The sequence below is a fragment of the Ictidomys tridecemlineatus genome, chromosome 15, assembly GCF_052094955.1.
Source record: "Ictidomys tridecemlineatus isolate mIctTri1 chromosome 15, mIctTri1.hap1, whole genome shotgun sequence".
In the NCBI taxonomy this organism is placed as follows: domain Eukaryota; kingdom Metazoa; phylum Chordata; class Mammalia; order Rodentia; family Sciuridae; genus Ictidomys; species Ictidomys tridecemlineatus.
In genome coordinates this window covers 32,696,451-32,716,992 of record NC_135491.1, presented here as the reverse complement: position 1 = coordinate 32,716,992, position 20,542 = coordinate 32,696,451, and the positions used below count along the sequence as shown (strand labels likewise).

General features: G+C 36.5%; 1 protein-coding gene and 1 non-coding gene across 4 annotated transcripts in view; both read right to left on the bottom strand.

The window, feature by feature from the left end:
* Fto (FTO alpha-ketoglutarate dependent dioxygenase) overlaps nt 1-20,542 on the bottom strand; it is a 366,796-nt gene that overhangs the window by 238,905 nt on the left and 107,349 nt on the right. For all 3 annotated transcript variants that reach the window (XM_078032323.1, XM_005318182.5, XM_078032324.1), the window contains exons 3-4: nt 17,783-18,407; nt 1,140-1,283 (exon numbers count right to left, since the gene is read on the bottom strand). In XM_078032323.1, coding sequence (XP_077888449.1) covers nt 1,140-1,283; nt 17,783-18,407 — 769 coding nt within the window. The remainder of the gene's footprint in view (nt 1-1,139; nt 1,284-17,782; nt 18,408-20,542) is intronic.
* Trnaa-ugc (transfer RNA alanine (anticodon UGC)) lies at nt 8,198-8,270 on the bottom strand. Its single transcript has one exon. It is a non-coding gene; the product is annotated as a tRNA-Ala (tRNA).

The window sequence follows — 20,542 nt, the reverse complement described above, 5'->3', positions numbered from 1 at the left end:
ACTCGAGATTTCTAGCAAAGAAAAGCAGCAGGCACTTAACACTGCTTTAGTTTCTCTATTTTATATTTATGAAATCCTTCTAGTTATGCCAAGTGATATGTGCTTTCTATTTAAAATAGTGATATAAAATCTCCTTCTAAAATCAATTTATTTGGGTAAGAGAAAAAAATAGCTTATTTAGAGAGAAATAATGCATTAAAAGAAAAAGTACAAGTAGCAGGTGGATATGGCAAGAACCTGGAAGTTGATGTAAAGGAACTGAAATTTGGAAAATGGTAAAGAGATATTCCAAACCCTGAAAGCAAGGATCAAGATTTATACAACTCCAATATCTCTCCACAACCTTACCCAGTAGCCAATATCCAACTAACTGGGAGTTAATTCTTATCATAAACACTAGGCTTGAGCCCTGGTTCTTCCTACCTCCAAAACCAATGTATCAGTAGATTTCTCCTGGCAGAGAGGAGTGAGATAAACTTTGAATAATAAGAAGCTAGAATCAAGGAGAGAATAAAACCCGGAGAAGCTTTGGTGAGTAAAAATGGATATCTGCACACTGAGCACTGGAACACAGAGAGCCACAAAAAAAATAAAAAATAAAAAAAATAAAAGAGAGCATCCCAAAAATGTCAAGTAAAGCAGCAAAAAACAAAGCCCATTGAACCCCATAGGTTCACTTAGCCTAACCCACAGCTGAAATATTATTTGCCAAAGAACTAAATGACAGGTGGAAAGAAAGACGCTGTAGTCCCACTAGATGTCCCTGAGAAGAAATTAACTACAACGCTAGAAAAAAATCTTCTCAGTACTAAAATCTCAGACAGGGGAGTGTTTTTAAAAGTCATACTAATAAGTTGATTTGGATGACTTACCACCTCTGATGAAGAATCCTGAAAACTGTTTAGCACATTTGAAAACTACAAATACGCTAAATAGTGGGAATAAAAAGAAAATCAACTTTTCAAAACTGAGCAGTATTGTTAAAAAAACACACTTGATATATGTTCTCATAAGTAAGTTTCATTATTAATTCAAAATACTAACACTGAAAATTTTACTTCAAAAGACACATTCTAAATATACACCTAATAATCTACACTTAGACTAGAGTGTAAATATAAGTTTGAGTCTAAGATTACCAAGCATAAAATAGCAGTCTCCTTGGTGAAGGGGAATTGCCAAACCAGGTGTCTCTATGTCCCACGAGATCTTAAAACCAACATGCCAAGTATCAGGATCTCTGCCTTCGAAATTAGAATCATCATCACTCTCATCTTCAGAACCTGTTAAAAAGAGGAGAAAATGATCAGGAAAAAAAAAAAAAAAATATATATATATATATATATATATGTTTAATCTAAACTTCTGAGCTTTACAATCATAATCTTAAAAATAATTAAATTTTAATAGAATATGGTTATTAATGAAGTACATACATTTTGTTCATATTTTTAAAGTGACATTCTACAATATTTTCAGCATGACAATTGTTTTTCATCAAAAAACTTTAAATAAAATAATGAGGAAATAACCACTGATATTCAGAGGGCTATTTTTTTAGGAAGATTTTAATTACCAAAATTAATTCCAGAAAAAGCAGAAGAGCTAAACAAACCATAGAAGGTAGAGGAAAGTGTCAAAGAACTCTCTCTCAGGGAAACACAGGCCAAGACAGTTTCAAAGAATTCACTGCTAAACAATTAAGGAATGGGTAATTTCAATGGTATTTAAATTGTTTAAGAGCATATAGGAAAATGAAAGCTTTCAAATTCTTTTTGTGGAAATAAAATAATATGTGTCAAAACTCATAAGGAAAACACACACCTACAAAAACTGATCTCACACCCAAAAATCAACGTAAAATTTCTAAATATTAGAAAATAGCATCCAAAGCTAGCAGCATATTAAAAGAATAAAATCCCAATACTAAGTAAAACTTATTTTGGGAATAGAATGATAGCTAAATACCTAAAAACTTAGACTTAAAATTCATCATATTCATAGATGGAAACAAAACAAAACAAATTATGAGTTATCACTCTGGTAACAAAAATAATTGATGAAATACAATAGCCTTTCATGATGAAAATCTCAATAAAATAAGAATAAGTGGATATTTTTGACCATGATAAACTATAGCTCTGTCTCAATCGCAAAGCCAGCACCATATTTTAATAGAGAAACATCAGGAACATTGCCAAAGTACAGAACTAGACTCATCATTATTCTAAAGGAATGGCCAACATGATGGTACCTTCTGAAACTGCCTAACAGAGCAGCCCTAATTAGACAAAATAGGAGATATATGCTGGCAGGGCATGATGGCTCATGCCTATAATCCCAATGGCTTGGGAGGATGAGGCAGGAATATTACAAGTTCAAGGCCACACTCAGCAATTTAGTAAGACCCTGCCTCAAAATCAAAAACAAAAAGGGCTGGTAATATAGTTCAGTGGTCAAGCATTCCTGGGTTAAATCCCCAGTACCAAAATAAAATAAAATATGCTAGGTACAAAATCAAAGCACACTAATTAGCAACTTCAAAAATATAAACACCTCACTTATGAAAAACATATATAGAAATATCGAGTAAGATTCTTATGTTCATGTTACTAAAGAGCAAAAAACAAAGATTTAAACAGATGTAAAGATACACCATATTCTAGGAAAATAAGGCAGAACATTGTGAAAAAGTCAGTTCTCCCTAAATATCCACCACTTTGTTTATTTGTTTGTTTGTTTGCTAGAGATGGAACCCAGGGCTTCATGCATACTAAGTTTGCATACTACCACTAAACCACACCTTTGTGTTTTGTTTTTTTAATTCTGAGGGAAGGTCTCACCAAATTGACCCACCTAACCTCAAATGTGTGATCTTCCTGCCTCAGCCTCTCAAGTAGCTGGGATTATAGGTATGGGCCACCACACTGGCTTAAATCTACCTGCATATTAGACTTAATCAAAAGAAAGATCAACAAGATAGTGTTTTAGGTGAGTGGGGTTAGTAACTAAACAAGATGGTTCTATAATACAGTAGTCCCTCCTCATCCACAGGGGATATACTTCAATGCTCCAGTGTTTACCTGAAACTATGGGTAGTACTAAATCCTGTATATACTGGTTTCTTTCTATATACACATGTCTATGATAAAATATAATTTATAAATTAATCATATTAGGAAATTAAAATAACAATAAAATAGAACCATTATAATAATATAATAAAATGTATATGAATGTGCTCTCTATATATCCCAAAATATCTAATCATATTTTCACTTTTTCACTAAGGAAGCACTTGATGCTTTTCTTTGACATGTCCAAATGTCAGTATCACTATTCTTGTGTGTTGGGGTCATTAGAAAGTAAAATAAGGGTCACCTGAACAGAAGCACTTCACTATAGGGAAGCTGATGTGACAACAGAGCCACTAAGTGACTAATGAGCAGGTGTCATACACACCTGGACAAAGGGACCACCTGCATCCTGGGCTAGACATAGTGCACAGCATGAGACTGCTTCATGCTATTCAGAGAAAGGGGATGCAAACTGTGAATTATTTCTGGAATCCTCCTTCAGTAGTTTCAGACAACAGTTCACAATAGGTAACTAAAACCACAGAAACTGAACTGCAAGTAAGGAGGGACTACTGTATACATGGGAATATAAACAAGTGAAAATAGCCAACCGATGTTTGTCTTAATATATAGAATTCCTACACCGTGACAGGATTAGGTTCAGCAGGAAAACGGGCAAATGTTATGAAGACAGAACTTATAAGGGAAACAAAACTGGAGGCTGGGGGTGTAGTTCAGGGGTGCAGCATTTGCCTAGCACATGCAAGACCCTGGGCTGAACCTAAGCACCACCACCCCCCCCATATACACACAAGAAAATAAAACAAGCTCATAAATACATATAAAAAGATGTTTCAATTCATTCATATAAAAGAAATGCAAATTAATCCACAAGAGCTATTTTTCACCTATCAAATCAAAAAAGACTTTGTGCCTTTGTTGTTTTTTTTCACACTTTGAAAAATACAGTTAGTAAGAGTGTAACAAAATGGCACACTCACATTCTGTAGAAGTCAATTTTGCAATTCATATGAAAATTACAAAAAAAGCACAAAGCCTTTGTCCCTTATAAGAATTCCGCTTTGGGGCTGGGGCCATAGCTCAGTGGCAGAGCGCTTGCCTAGCATGCGTGGGGAACTAGGTTTGATCCACAGCACCACATAAAAATAAACAAATAAAATAAAGGCATTCCATTCATCTACAACTACCAAAAAATTTTTAAAAAATAATTTCACTTTTAAAAATACACACTAAAATTCCTACTTTCAGAGGTTGTTAAATAATAAATAATGTTTGCATATTATTTATTATAGCACTGTTTATTTATTACACAGTTTATAAGAACAAAAGATGAGAAACAGTTTAAATGTCCATCAAAGGTTTCAGGTTAAATAAATTATGCTATGTCCAGACAATGAAATATTATGTAGCCACTAACAATAGTATGACTAAATGTTGATATGGAATTAATATAATTTTAAGAAAAAAAAACTAAATAACTATAATTTGTATAAAAAATACAGTGCATATATTTCTGGAAGGAATCTCAGGAATGATTTTTCTGGAACAAGAGCAGAAGACACACACTGAAGAGGTAGAAGGTGAACAATACAATTGTCTATACTCAGTCTTGCAGGAATGGCCCAACCTAAAAACTTTTTTAAGTCCATCATAAAAGTATTTATTAAGCACTTGCTAGATACTAAGCACTGTTCCAAGAACTTGGGACATAGATGACTGAAATAAAGAGCTATGTCCCCATGAAGCCCTCCTTCCACTGGAACTATAAATAAGGGTCAGTGATTACTATTAAGGGGACATTTAAAATTTAAATTCCATCAGACCTGAAACTGCTCTACTAGACTTTAGTCTTCAAGAGAAAGGTCTCTGCTTCTATTTCATCGAAATTTAGAGCCCTAGTGATGGGCACATCGAAGGCATTCAATGAACACTGGTACTAATTGCTTGCTTTAAACAAAATGTTCTTTCAATTCCACCATTCACAGTCCTTACTAAGTTAAGACCACAGATAAGAAAATATGAAAATACCTCAAACTAAAGAACAAAATAAAGCACAACACTGCTGTTAAACTAGTTCAAGCCTCAACTCTAAAGTGGTTTAGAGAAAGGTTCAACAAGGGTTAGAATGCTTAGAGCAGAATTCAAGGAGAAGGTGAATCCTGAAAGACAAGAGTGTTTAGATTGGCAGAGGGTATTGTAATAAGTAATAAGAGAAGACAAGATGATACTAAGTTTTATGCAGTTAAAATGAATAACAAAGCATGTTTTATTTAAGCTAAGTCATGTACACGTCACATATAAACACCACATAAACACTCCAAAAGTGCATGCACCCCAATAGACAGACTCCCTAGATTCTGAACATCTTCCTCTAGAGTAATATTTATAAGGGCCAAAAGCACTAAAGGAAAGTAGGGGGAAAGTGGAATTCCCCTTTATGACTATTCATTCACATTACTTTGCGCTAAAGCATGATGAAAAAGTACAGACCAGAAAATCCAAGTTTCATGGGTCCCTGCAAGAGAGGAATGCTGCTGAATGACTTTTAAGGACACATCCCACAGTGTGTATTCTTCAGTTTGAATCTAAAATCTAATGCTGCCATATTAATAGAATTGCATCCTTTTTCATATTTGTTCTTCTTTCTTAGATATTTTTTCTCAAGAAATTTAGTATCTTTTAATTAGATACTTTCTTTAAAATTATCGTCATATAATAAAAAGTCCAAAGCCATCTCCTATGTTAACTCCAAAAATATTTTTAAAAGGATCCTCTGGGGGCTGGGGTTGTAGGTCAGTGGAATAGCACTTGCTAGCATGTGCGAGGTTCTGGGTTCAATCCTCAGCACCACATAAAAATAAATAAAATAAAGGTATTGTGTCCAATCACAACTAAAAAATAAATATTTTTTTAAAAAGGATCCTCTGGGAGCATGTTAATGTCTCTCTTAAAATGTAGAGTGTATGCTTAATAGAGACTAACTTTATAATTAAAAAAAAAAAAAAAAAGGATCCTCTGGAATAGAGATGACAAACACCTTACACATTAGGGGACATGGTTGATTTGTTGATTGTAGGTTTTTTGAGCCCTAGTAGAGAAGATTTCAAAACTTTCTCCAGGCTTAGGTGGAAAGAGTGGTATAATCAATTACTGGTGTCCGTCATGGACACTAAAAGGGTCCATGGCAGTATCTGCACTACACAGTTGCTGTCCACGTCTGATGGCATTCCTCCTGCAGTTCCTTTTTATACATAACACACAGTTACAAATAGTGTTATGCATAGCACTCGAAAATACCAGAATTTGTTATACTAGAGACTGCAAAGCAGAACAGAACTCACAAAGGTATGTAGCTTTACTTGTTCTGTATTTCCTTAAGAAATCTAAATTGGTAGCAACTGATAAAAGTACTCTGCATAAAAATCCAAATTCCCAGCTCTTCTTGAATTACAAGATCTGGCATTCATGAACCAGCCACAAAAGGCTATAGGTAAGAAGAAGCTGCCCACTTCAGACAAGGCAAACTGTCCTCAATCAGCAAATTCACTTCACTCATCTGTGGTCCCTGCCTGCACCCTACAGAAACATCTGTGAACCTGCTCTAGAGCTGGGACACAGAGCCCACAGGCAAACTGGGCCTATGACCTGCTTTTGTCAATAACGTTTAATTGGAACATAGTCATGCTCACTCTTTTACATACTGTGGCTGTTTTCCCACATGACAGCAAAGGTTGAGTAGCTAAAACATAAACTACAAGACCTACAATGCTGAAAATATTTAGTATTCACCCCTTTACAGAAAACACTTGCCAATCTCTTCAAGTTTTGATATTTATAATTAATGTGAAAGCTGAGGCCAAATAATGGTGTAATATGACTAATAACACCATACAACATAATAAAAAAAAATTAATGCTAAAATTAGTAGATACCCAGATCAATTTAGCAAAAGAATAGTGATCTGAGAAATCATGTTTTTATTTGTCAGACTCCAAGGCCCAAATAACAATGGACATAGCAAATGACACAAGAAAAACAAATATTTCAATGATAACTTTAAAAATAAATGATTCTTCAAACTACACAGTCAGTGAGTTTGGGGTGGTTTTAACGCCACTGAGTATGGATTTTCTAGTCAGTGGCTATCTTTAGAGGCTAACAGGCTGGTTGACTACTTTCCCTCTCATTTTCATCTTGGCACTCTTCTCAATCTGGCACCAATAAAGTCTGAACGACAATCAGAGACAGCAATTGCAATCAGTGTTTCCCGATGTCTCCCATAAATCCAGCACCTTTGAAATGTGCTCATTAAAATGATGTTTTGTTGAGGGTTTTCCCCGCTTGGGCTCCATAGGAAGGAGAGAAGTTGTAGGTCTGATAAATTTTTTATTACGTAAGTATAGTGCTGCTCACTTTCTCAGTGAAATCAACTTGTAATTATCTATAGCAACTGCAACTGATTACTCTTGCCCCATGTTATTTTGGAAACAAGCAGAGGCAATGGGTCCCTGCTTGCCTTTAAGCCTCAGTAAAATTGGAAGGATTTTAAGTGGCTCAGTGTGTTTAGTACATTCCCAGCTCCCATTAACCAAACTGTTAGAGAAGTAAACGATGTGACAAAATACAAAAGAACACGAAGTTTTCAAGTCAAGTTTAAAATGTCCAGAACTTCCCAAAGAGAAAATAGTTTAAATCTTTTATGCTAACTAGTTTCTGAGGGGAAAAAAATGTATTCAATTTAATTAAGGATACATGTCATCCAATATTTGGTTTACATTTATAAAGTTATATGCAACCAGTTATAGAGGAAACAAAGACAGAAGCCATAGCATGACAGTAGAGATTACAATGCTAATCAAATAAGATACATTACAAAAAAAGTGTACCATAGTTAACAATATGCTTAAGTGAAACTGTATGTCAATACAGTATAATCTCTCTCTTATATAAGTATACATTCATCACAAATTTTGGTCCATTTCTTGACCTTTTCTTGGTCAAGAGATAAGACTTCTAAGACTCTATTTTACAATTATATTCTCTATTTCCTTTTTGGATTTTTTTTTTTTTTTTTTTTTGTGTGTGTGTGTGTGTGTGTGTGTGTGATGCTGGGGATTGAACCCAGGCCTTGTGCATGCAAGGCAAGCACTCTACCAACTGAGCTACATCCCCAGCCCTCTCTATTTCCTTGATTCCATACCCCGAGGGGTTTACACAGCAATCCTTTCCTATCCATGTTCCAGATCTGGAAGCAAGAGAAACTCAAAAGTTAAAGGTGCCCAGCTGGTAGACACCATTAGGCTCAGCCTAATGCTGTCTTCTTGGCCAGTACTAATCTGTTACAGTCCATTGTCTGGGATGAGGTCTATTTTAAAAACTGGAGGGAGACAGAAGGTAAAAGAGAAAGATGAAAGGTTGAGAAGACACATTAGAAGAAAAATGGCATGATGTGTGTACAAAAACAGAATCCATTATGGATTGCAAGAGGGCCACATGAAGAACATGGATTCATAGGAGAAGATGCTGAAAAATCAGGGAGAGACCAGGACATGGAGGATTTGGGGAACCACAGTAAGGAATCTGGATTTATACAGAAAGCCACAGACACTGAAGATTTTCTCACAGGTCACATCTGCTTTTGAGAATGACCCCTGGGAAAGTCCAAACTTCATGGGCAGACTTGGTGTACTTTTTTTCTGGACCAGTTCCCAAAGCAATGACAAATGGGTTGTGCATAAGCTGGAGAGCACTGAGGAAGCACTTAGAACAGCTTTATCCCTAAGCTAGAAAGGGTACCCAAGGAGAAGGCTCCCTGCCGAAATTCTACAATTTATAAAATGCTTTCCTTGATGGACTAAGATGGAAAAGGAGAGAAGCCTGCTGCTGATACGGTATATGCTCCTTTCTCAGCTACCCAAGAATGAATGGTCTGAAGAAATGCAGAGAATTTAGAAAAGTTTGAAGGGGGAAAAAAATATCAATCCCAACTCAGACTCTATAACAAGAAGCTGCTTTCAGCTGCCTGGAAACAGGCAATTCGGGACAAATGAAGTCCCTTGACAGAGATAAATTGTAAAATTAATTATAAGTTTTCTGGGATTTTAGGTGAAATATTGAAAACTCTTTATGGAAAAAAAAACCTAAAGCCCTTCAACATGATGTCTGGCTCTGTCAGTTTTCAGATTAAGCATTTGGGATAAAAAAAATGTAAGATAAAAATATTCACATATATAGTAGAACCTCATTACATCACGTTTCATGGACTTAGGGGGAAAAGCGAAGTGAGAAAGGAGAGAAAAATTGCTTTGAGGGCCCCTGGCTAAAGCTTCAAAATCATATTAGATGAAGTCAAATATAAAATAAGGAAAAGAAGCAGTGACACTTTTCAAACAATACATTCTCCAAACCAGAGCTCATGAGGTTCCTTGGGCAGCCCCAGGAAGGTGCAAAGGGAATGATGGAGACCTACAAGAAGAGACCTATACTGAAGACCAGAACCACGCTGGGTGATCCCTCAATCCCACTTCTTACAAAAAGGAAGACCATGGCCACAAAAGACAGGGACAGTCATTTGGAAGCCAGGAGCTAAAGTAAAGCCAAAAAATAAAAGGGATGACATTGGAAACTGGTTATATCATTATTGTTAAAACAAGGTCCACCTGAATCCAGTGAAATATCCTAGTATTGAGAAAATTCCTTACCTCTTAAAATTAAATTTTTTTAGGTCCAATTGTTTGCTACCAACAGAATCCTAAAACTGAATGAAGATTACAGTTGCAGAAACCAAGAGTTTCTACAACTGTGTCTACACTGTAGCCCAGTAGTACAAACTCCTCAAGAACAACAAAGACTTTCTGACTTTGGACACCAAATACTCATTTTCTGTTCTATGCACATATAAAGAGGCATCAAGATGCAAACCATGCCCCAGTGAGCTTCCAATTTAATTCAAATGTGAATAAAACTTGATCTAGTTTTAGAAGTTGGGACAGTATTTATTTTTTATTTATAATTCTTTATTTAGTATTTATTAGGGAGAAGTAGACACTAGAAGAGAAGACTTCTGAGATGTGTGTATGTTTTATTTCTTAATAGGAGAGCTAGGTAAACAGATATGTTCACTTAGTGGCAATCTACCAAGCTGAATATTTATGGCTTATAGGTCAATAATTTTTTAAAAACTAAGTGGATTAGACGATAAAGTTTCTCTTACAGAGTCTATTGAAATATTCAAAAAGATTGAAAATAAAGGAATAAGTAAGAAAAGAGAAGACTCAACAACCAAATCATATGGATTCCAGAGAGAAGAAAAAATTGGGAAGGAAGAAATATTTGACAAAGTAACTCAAGAAAATGTTCCACAATTGAAGCACATGTGTTTCCAGATTGAAAAGCCTACAAAATGCCAGCGTAATACATGAAAAATATCACTGCAATGTTGTAAAACATTAGGAAAAAAAATCCCCAAAAAAACTGACATAAAAGATGAAGAAAAGTCAGAATCCTCCATAGGAGTAAGATAAACAATAGTAGCACCATGTCCTTGAAATTCTGAAGGAAAATTATTTCCCACCAAGATTTTCAAACTCAAAGTCTATACATATGTCAAGGTAAAAATAATTCAAAATATACATGATCTCAAAAATTTCCTCCTAAGAACTTTTTCTCAAGAGTGACTGAGGACATACTCCACCAAAATAAAGAAACACAGAAGGAAATAGAACGACAGAGAATGCAGGAGTCTGAAGAACCCATAAGAGAGAAGCGAAAAGAAACTTATGGGTTAAGAAGAAGAGATATTTAAAAGGGGCTGCTGTCCATCCGGCAGAGAAGGCAATCAGTCATGACCAGACAGATGAGACAATTTTGGAAGACATTTCTCCAAGACAACAAATCAACAAAAGATCTAACTGTCCTGAAGGTCTTGAGAGGAGATTCAGATGACTAGTAGAGAGTCTGGGATTTAAGTGGTCCTAAGTACATCAAAAACAGACAAAAAGCAAGACCAGTATTAACAGAAGAAGAAATTACAAGTTGGCAAGAAAAGATCAACTGATCACAAACTATTACACTCTCAGAACAGCATGTTCATGCACATGAAGGCTGAATGCCAATACAATCAAAATTACAAAATATCTGCAGTAAGAATAGAAGGAAATCAGAAGAGTGTGCATGCACAGACAGGGAGAGAAAGAAAACTAAGTAAACCCTCACCTTCCATATTAGGAAGTTCACAGACAATTCTCAAAACAATGCAGGCACATTATCCCCTACCTGAAAAAACAGAGGAGAAAGACCAGCTCTAGGGAAGTGGAACTGAGGAGAGGGGCATGGATAACTGCTATTTTCTTTTCAAAAAGAAAGTATTAAAATATGACTTTTAAAAAATTATATAAATGCAGGGCTGGGGTTGTAGCTCAGTGGTAGAGCACCGGCCTCACACATGTGAGGCACCGGGTTCAATCCTGAGCACCACATAAAAATAAATAAAGATATAAAAAAACCTTTTTTTCAACAACTTAAAAAATTATATAAATGTACTAATTTAAAAAAAAATTGTAGCTGTAAATGGACAACATGCCTTTATTTGTTTCATTTTTACATGGTGCTAAGGATCTAACCCAGTGCCTTACACATGCGAGGCAAGCACTCTGCCACTGAGCTACAACCCCAGCCCAAATGTACTAAATTTTAATAAAAACTAAAAATAACTAACACTTATTGAATGCTTACTGCATGCTAAACACTGTGGTTATGTCCTTATCTTTATATTCTATTTACATATAAATACATTACATTTTATATTAAATACTTGTATTTAATCCTAACAATCCTGAGGTGGGCACTGTACTTATCACTATTTCACACATGAAAAAACATAATCACAAAGAATTTAAGTAACTTGCCTAAGAGCCCACAACTAATTAATATCAATACAAATTATGTCAATCAATAGTACAGAATCCAAATACCCAATTAATGCTATAAATAGTAAAGTCTGTTCCACTCCAATTTGCCTGCTTACCCTTTGCCCATCATACCAAGATATCATTAAAGATCCAGCCATTCTTGGAGAATCACATTATTGCAAATCACATGTCTGTTAAGGGATATATCTAGAATACTTAAAGAACTTGTAAAGCCCTAATTTGAAAACAGGCAAAGGATGTGAATAGACATTTCTCCAGAGAAGATATAAAAAAGGCCAATAAACATATGAAAGGATACTCGACATCATTAAATATTAGGAAAATGTACACCGAAACCCCAATGAGATACTCTTCACACTCAATAGAAAGGCTTATAATAAAAAAAAAAAAAGACAGAAAATAAAAAGTGCTGGCTTCAATGGAGAGCAATTAAGAACTCTTGTGCATTATTGGTGGGAATATAAAATAGTGCTATTTTGCTGGGGAAAATAGTAGGGCAGTTCCTCAAAAGAGTGAGAGCAGAATTACCATCTAGTCCAGCAATATCACTTGCGTGTACAGTGCATACACAAGAACTGAAAGCAATTAATGTACACTGGAGCATTATTCACATCAGCCAAAGATGAAAACAACATTGATAGATAAACGGATAAATAAACAACGGAGTATCAGTTTTCACCGTAATAATAAGTGAAATACTGATATGCTCTATAAAATGGACAAACCTTGAAGATGGTATATTCAGTGAAATAAAGCCTGACGCAAAAGGACAACTGTGGTGTGATTCCATTTATATGAGGAACCTGGAGTAGTCACATACATAAGGGCAGAAAGTGGAACAGGGTTACCAGGGGATAAGAGAAGGGTGGCTGGGGAGTCACGGTTCAATGGCCACAGTTTCAGCACAGGACAATGAAAAAGTTGTGGAGATGGATAATGGTGATGGAGGCATGACAATGTGAATGCACTTAATGCTACTGAAATCTACACTTAAAAAATGATTACAATTCTAAGTCACACATATGGGTGTGTGTGTGTATATATATAATAAAGAAGAGTAAAAAAGGGATGAACTATTGATACAAGCAACAACGTGGATGAATCTCAAAATGATTATGTTAAATAAAGGGACCTAGACAAAAAAAAAACCATTATATTATAAACTATATGTAATTCCATTTATAGAAAATTCTAGAAAATGGCAATAAATGTCATTGCTGGTCTTCCTTTCTCACTAGCATTGAAATTTTGCCACTCTTCTTTTTTCCAGTGGTTCCTTATCTGACACCACGCACAAGCCTGGTACTTTGTACTAGACGTGACAAGGCCCGCCTTCTGCCCTCCATCCCCTGCCTCTCTGTCTTCATGTCTGGATTCCCCCTTGTCATACTCCATCCTGTTCACACTGCTGCTTCTGAAACACCCCACTCATGTTCTATGGAGTTTCATTTGCATTTCATGTTCCCTCTACTAGACCGTTCTCTCCCTTCCGTCAAATTTCCACGTGACTTGTTCCTTCTAGTTTTTGCTCAAATGCTACTTTCTGAATGAGGCCCTGCTTGACTCTGTGATGTAAGACTGCAAGCCTTTCCCCCACTTTTGTTGCACAACCTACTTACTTATTTTGTCTCTTCTTGCTAGAATGTAAAGATCAATGAGGGCAGGAATTTCTGTCCATTGGGTTCACTGTCACACACTCAATTTCTAGAACTACTCTTGGCAAAAGCGATTAATGAATAAATAATTTCACAGGGGGGAAAAGTGATTTGTAGGACAGAGTGAGTTTAACTGAGCAGTATAAATGATGTTAAAAATAACTGGCAAACTACAGCATGATGTAATAAAATAAACCTAAATCAAATGAGTTTTGAGACCTTAAGGATGCTGATAGGTGCAGAAAAACTTAAATATCAACATGTTTTTAAGATTATGAATGCTCCAAAACCCTTAGCTGTAATTATAATCTAGTTTTTTGTGATCTCAGTGATGCACTAACGGACATAGAGCTACTTGTTTCAAAACAGAGATTCAAGAATTATGGGACCAGATTTCCCTCCTTAAGAAAATTCAACTTTTCCCAAATAGAGAAAGGAGAATCATGGGAATCCTAGAGTTCCAAGGAAATTACTGGCAAGTCCCTATTTTCGAGCCTATCACATACTCAACAAGAAACATTTGGCCTTTCATGGGATATCTGGAGATGTAGGAGATACTTGGCACTATTAAAAATCTTAAGAATTGTTTCTCTTATAAAGACAATATCACTGAAACTATTTCTTTCTGAACAAAGAAACAAAAATGACAACCAATAGTTACTGTCTAAGTGATGTTTTTGAAGGTGTTCCAGTCAAAGAACAAGGTGCTAGGCCATATTAAACAATGGATTTTTAATGCCTTTCCTGCTAAAATTTGCTTTTTACAGCTAGGAGTAACAAGCAATTGCCCACAAAGCTGGAATAGGAAAATCAAATACTTTGCCTATTTACATATGGTTCCCTGAAGCCATTCCTGATTAAAAATTGTACCATTTCAATCTTCCTTCTGGAGATATCTATTAACTAGAAATGCATGTGAAAGCCAACGAATTTAGTATATAATTACACATATCCTATACAAATTACTTCTCAATGACCTCTACTCATGAAAATAAACCAAAGAGGGATGATTGGCTCATTATAAATCTACAAGAAGATTTCCTTGGGAAAAGGTATTGAGAGTCAAGACCTGAAAGATCTTAAGCTTCAACTGAATTTAATTTCAGCAGGAAGTAATCACTTCTGAATCTGAACTCCCAATGCATTTTACGCAATCCTCTCTAGTGGCAAGCAACACTCTCCAACTGACATCCCTGCTCTTGTCACTAAGTAACTATGTGACCTTGGAAAAGCTGATTCCTGACTTCCCGCCAGAGGCTAGAATTAGGTGATTTCAAAAGTCTCTTCCTGATCTACAGCTTCACAACTGTATAATTATAATCACAAGAACATACCTATATGTATCACCTATTCTCCCAAGGCCAAGAGAGCATCGTACTAACCCTTGGATCCCATACTGGCTGGAATAGCTCACTGAACTTCCCTGAGCAATTGCTCAACAAATATGTTCAAAGACATGAAAACAGTCCAGTCAAGCCCTACCAAGCCCCATCCAGGATTTTAACCCAAATGCAAGTCCAACCTTCCCACAGTTCTGGCAGGATTATAAGGAGGCCAGAGAACTAAACATTATCCCTTGTCACTGAGTGTACTTACCCAAACCTAGACGGTACAGGCCATCCAGTCCACGAGGCCTCAATGCAATCAAGCGATGGGGTGAACACAAAATGTGTAAAGCTACTGCCAGCTTAACAGAGTTTTAAACTTCTAAAAGATAGTGTTTTAAACTTTTTTTAATCAGTAAAAAGAATACATTCTAAAGTAACCATAAAAAGTATAGTACTATAAATACATAAACTAGTAATAGTCTTTTATTATCATCATCAACTATTATGTTCATAATATTGTATATGTATTTTCTTCTTCTTCTTCTTCTTGCAATACTGGGAATTGAACCCAAGGGCATTTTAGCACTGAGCTCATCCCCAGCCCTTTCTATTTTTAAATTTTAAGACAAAATCTCACTAAGTTGCCCACACTGGTCTCAAACTCGCAATCCTCCTGCCTCAGCTTCCTGAATAGCTGGGATTACAGACGTGTGCCACCACACCAAGCCTGCAGTATGCTGTTCTTTTATCTGAATGTCAGTTCTATAGGTTTGCTTACACCAGTGTCACCACAAACATTTTAGTAATTCACTGAGCTACAATATTACAAAGTAACTAGGCAACAGGAATTTTTCAGCCCCATTACCATTTTACAGAACCAGCTGGCATAAATATATCATTGATCAAAACATCATTATGCAAAGTATGACTGAACTGTGTTGCTCCTTTGTTCACTGTGTTGTTGTAAAAAAAAAAGATAAAATGAGTTTAAACATGTAAAATGCTTATAATAGTGCCTGGCACACAGTAGGTATTCAATAAACAGAAGCTCCCAGTGCTGTCGGGAGTTAAGGGAACAAAGGAATTACACAGCTCTTACAGATTGAAATTCTGTAGTTCCCTCTTGAAGATGATAATTGCAAGTATAAACATTTCTCTATTTATATGTGATTTATATTTGTATGCTTTATCAGTCTTTTAACTACTCCAGACCATAGAAACTATTCATTAAAAATTTTAATTCCTTTCTGAAAGAGATTCTAGGTTTCAAAATCTATTTGATCACCCACGCAAGGAGAGTACAATAGAACTATTAAACTGCAGGGCTGAGAATAAATCAGAGCACAAAGACACCCTTGTAGCAGTCCATGCTATCACATGCCACTACTGCAGTTTCAGAGAGCTGCCTTCTTAAGAAAGAAACTAACAAACTCCATTGTTCTAACATCAGAGTTCTTGGACGTGATGGGTCTAAAATCCCTGGCAAGACCTTATTAAAGATCAGAAGATTTCGGTTCTTTCCATTAGGACAGCAATGAATCCCTTCAAGGGATTTTCTTAGGTCAGCATCACCATTTGAGATGCCAAGGATACAGGTGAAATTTCTAAGTGCTGAACTAGTTCCTTGTTTTAGACTGAAAACAAGGTAAAGTTAGAAAAGATATTAATTATCCTGGAGAAATTTTCTGAGACTGAGAAATTGTAAGCAACTTAAGAGTACTATGAGATTTTTTTTCGTCCATATAATCCCTTTTTTCAAAACAGTCATTTTAGTAAATAGCAAACAAGTAACAAAGTCCAATAAGACCCTAGAGTTGTCCTAAAATAACAATAAAATTTTTGTCCTTGAAAAGTTCCAGTTTATTCGCTGAAAGATTATCTAGAACTCTTGCTTTCCAAATACCTTTCACAAAAAAACAGGCAGAGAAGCTAACACTATATCTTGTACTGCAATGGCCACACTGCCCTCCATACATTCAAGTACATTTTGGTAACCCTGTTCCAATAAACTATGGGGACTAGCATAGAAATAAACAACAGAAGGAAAATCTGGCGAGGCCACTAAACGATAGCCTGTGACCTTTGTTTCAAGGTGATGAGCTTTTAGAAAACACAAGAACAAGTGGCCCACAGCAACCTTATGAGGTCTAAAACTGCAGAACTGGGTTGGGGCTAGAGAGTTTCCTGAAAATAGAGGAAAGGCTGCTTACACAAGGTACCTTCAACTGCTTCTGGCAAGGAGGGACAGTAGAAAAAATGGTATGAAGCCAAGAACAAGTCCATACTCGACAAAATACGCCCATCAAGATAATGATGTCAACCATAATAAAATATTTTGGCAAGACAAGAAATGTGCACCTGTGAGAACGTGGAAAGATTTGACAGATTTCTGTTTTCCCAGCCCTTTATCAGCAAGTTAATTATAGCAACCGTAGAATCTATGTTGAGTGTTAGAGAAAAGCAGTCAGCTGTGTGAATCCAAGATGCTGCTCTCCTGGGCATGGGAAAGACAAAGTGACAGTAGTGCTTACACGTGAAAATGTTCTGCATACAGTAAAACAATGGGCCAGACAGCACAGCTCGGTGAGAAAGAGGCATATTCTGCAGACACACAGACGAGACAAGCCTAAAAGGACATACAACACAAACACATATACATGGATGCACACACAAACACACACACTCGCACGCACATGTATGTATATCTCCAGAGCCTAAGCAACTCTGGTCATATTATAATCAGGGATGCTTTTTCCCAGAGCAGACTGTACCTTCACAGCTATAACTGTACACAGCCACCGCTGACCTGTCCACCAGATTTTCATCGTGATGCCAGCTCACTGCCATTTTTCCCATGCCAAAATAAGGCTCCTCTTTCAGGTAGGGCATTTTCTGAGGATCCATGAAATTGAGCAGAGTTACATTATATGCTGCTCTGCTCTTAAGATCCACTTCATCTTGTGCATCATAGGATGACCCCATACCGACCCTGGGGAACTCTGCCATACACACTGGCACAGCATCTTCGTTGGCCTTCTCTTTGACAGCAAGTTCCTCCAAAGCCTGGATGGTTTCTATCTGCAGGTAGTCATTGAGCTTGAGGAAGGTCTGGCAGGCGGCAGCGATCTCAGCTTCAGCATAGTTTACATTAGAACCCTTCACTGGCCAGGGGACGGTAAAGAGCCTGGTATTCAGGTACTTATAGGTGCAGCCTGGATCGCCAATGAGGATGCGAGATACCGGAGTGAGCAAATCTTTGCCTTGGATCCTAACCAGGTCCCGAAACAAGCAGCCATGTTTGTGCAGGGTGAGGAAAGCTTCTTGAACCTCCTTGTGTAGCTCGTCGGACACACTGCCGGATTCCCGGAGAATCAACTTAGGATATTTCAGCTGCCACTAAGACAAAACCAAAGCAAAAAAGAAAACATGTTTATGGATGGCTATAATTATATCATTTCCAAAGATACATTACTCTGTAAGCATTAATGGGGAAAAATAAACTCCTAGGCACAGTTTCTAAATAGGATGCAGATCTCCCTAGCCTAAAAGCAAAGACTAAGACAAATGTCATAAAATGCTCCAGTCACGATTTTTAAGCTCAAACTGTTCATATTAATAATTTCTCTCATATATGGAAGCCAGGAAAAAGGAAAAGAAAGATGGGGGAGTTTCATGAGAATCAAAAGGAGACCAATAGAGTAGAAGAAAGGGACCAGGGAGAGGCAGAAGGCAAAAAAAGAGGAAATGCTAGAGAATGATATTGACCAAATTATATTGTTATAGTCGGTGTATGTGAAATAGGCAACGACAAATCCCACCATTATGTATAATTATAATGCAACAATAAAAAATATGGAAAAAAGCTGGGTGCAGGGGTGTACACCTATAATACCAGTGGCTCGGGAGGCTGAGGCAGGAGGATCACAAGTTCAAAGCCAACCTCAGCAACTTAGCAAGGCCCTAAGTAACTCAGTGAGACCCTGTCCCTAAATAAAATACCAAATGGACTGGGGACATTGCTCAGTGGTTAGGCACCCCTGAGTTCAACCCCTGGTACAAAAAAAAAAAAAATGGAAAAAAAGATTTCAAGATCATTATTCTTAAAAAATATTTTTTAAGTTCAAGTTCAAACTATTAATAATCTTCAACATCAATAAAAATAATGATAATTTAGGCTTTGATCTCCCAGGCTCTCTATGTGACCATTTTCCCCCACCCTTAATATCTCTTTGGATCTCCAGAAAAAACCAATTTCATTAATTGTCTATTATCTATTTATTAAGGGAAGAGTGTTACTCTGACTAATTTATATGCATTGACTTATTCCTCACAACTTTATGCATAATATTATCTCCAGTTTACAGGGAAGACTACTGGAGCACAAAGATGTTTTAAAAACTTGCCCAAAGTCACGCAACTAGTAAATACTGGAGCTGGAATGAGAAGCCATGGGGCTCAAGAGACCAGCTGGTTCCAGAGAATGAGTTTCAGCCATTAGACTACACTGTCTCCCAATAAATGGCAGACCAGTCTCTCCTCAACACTGCGACTGAATGAAAACTCACTTGTCCTGGGAAGTTAAGTTTCAGGAACACAAGAGCCACAATCATTTCATTCATGACCATAAAACTAATGTCAAGAATATACTCAGTAAATGTGAAATGGGTGGATGGATCAATGGAAAAAATGGATAGATGGATAAATAGGGTATTCCACTGTAATTCTAGAAAACTGTAATGACTCTGCTTGTGTCACCAGAAGAGAAGGCTATAAAACAATTCCCTTCCCTAATATAAAAATGCATAGAGTTTTTTTGTGCAGCTTGGGAGTGTGTTAGCTTTCCAGTTACCATTTTGACTCCTTAGCACTTGATATATGAACTGGAGTCCAGCCAGAGGTCCCTGGTTCTCTAAAATACAATACATATTTTTTAACAACAGCACAATATTTTAAATTTAAAAATGTATAAAATTTAATCTGATTTGTTCTTAGCTTTAAGCTAAGACCTAAAGGAAGGACCTAGACATGATCAGCATATTAACCCTGTCCTCCTACCACTGGGGTATTCATCACTTTTGACATACCTTCCTTTTGTAACTTTATTTGATCATTAGCACTTACATGATAAACAGGGTAAGACCGTTTATTCTTCTGTACATTTTGTCATTCAACACATTTACTGAACCAAACACCAGACAAAAATAAGGTTCCAATTCTCACAGAGCTTTCTACCAAATCAAGTTAATAAATGATAAAAAACAATCCCAAACCGTGTTAAGTATTTAGGATAGAAAAAAAAATCAATAGGAAATCTGTCCCAAAGTGGGAAGACCTCTCTAAGGAAATGGAATTGAAGCTGAGTTCTTCAGGATAAGAAGGCACAAGCTACCTGATACACTAAAAGAGTTATAGAAGGACAGACCCAAAATGCAAAGGCACTGAAGAAAGACCAGTCTGTTCTGGAGACCAAAAGGCCAGTTTTGCCAAGGCACATGAGCCCAAGGCAGAATGACACACAATAAGTATGAAGA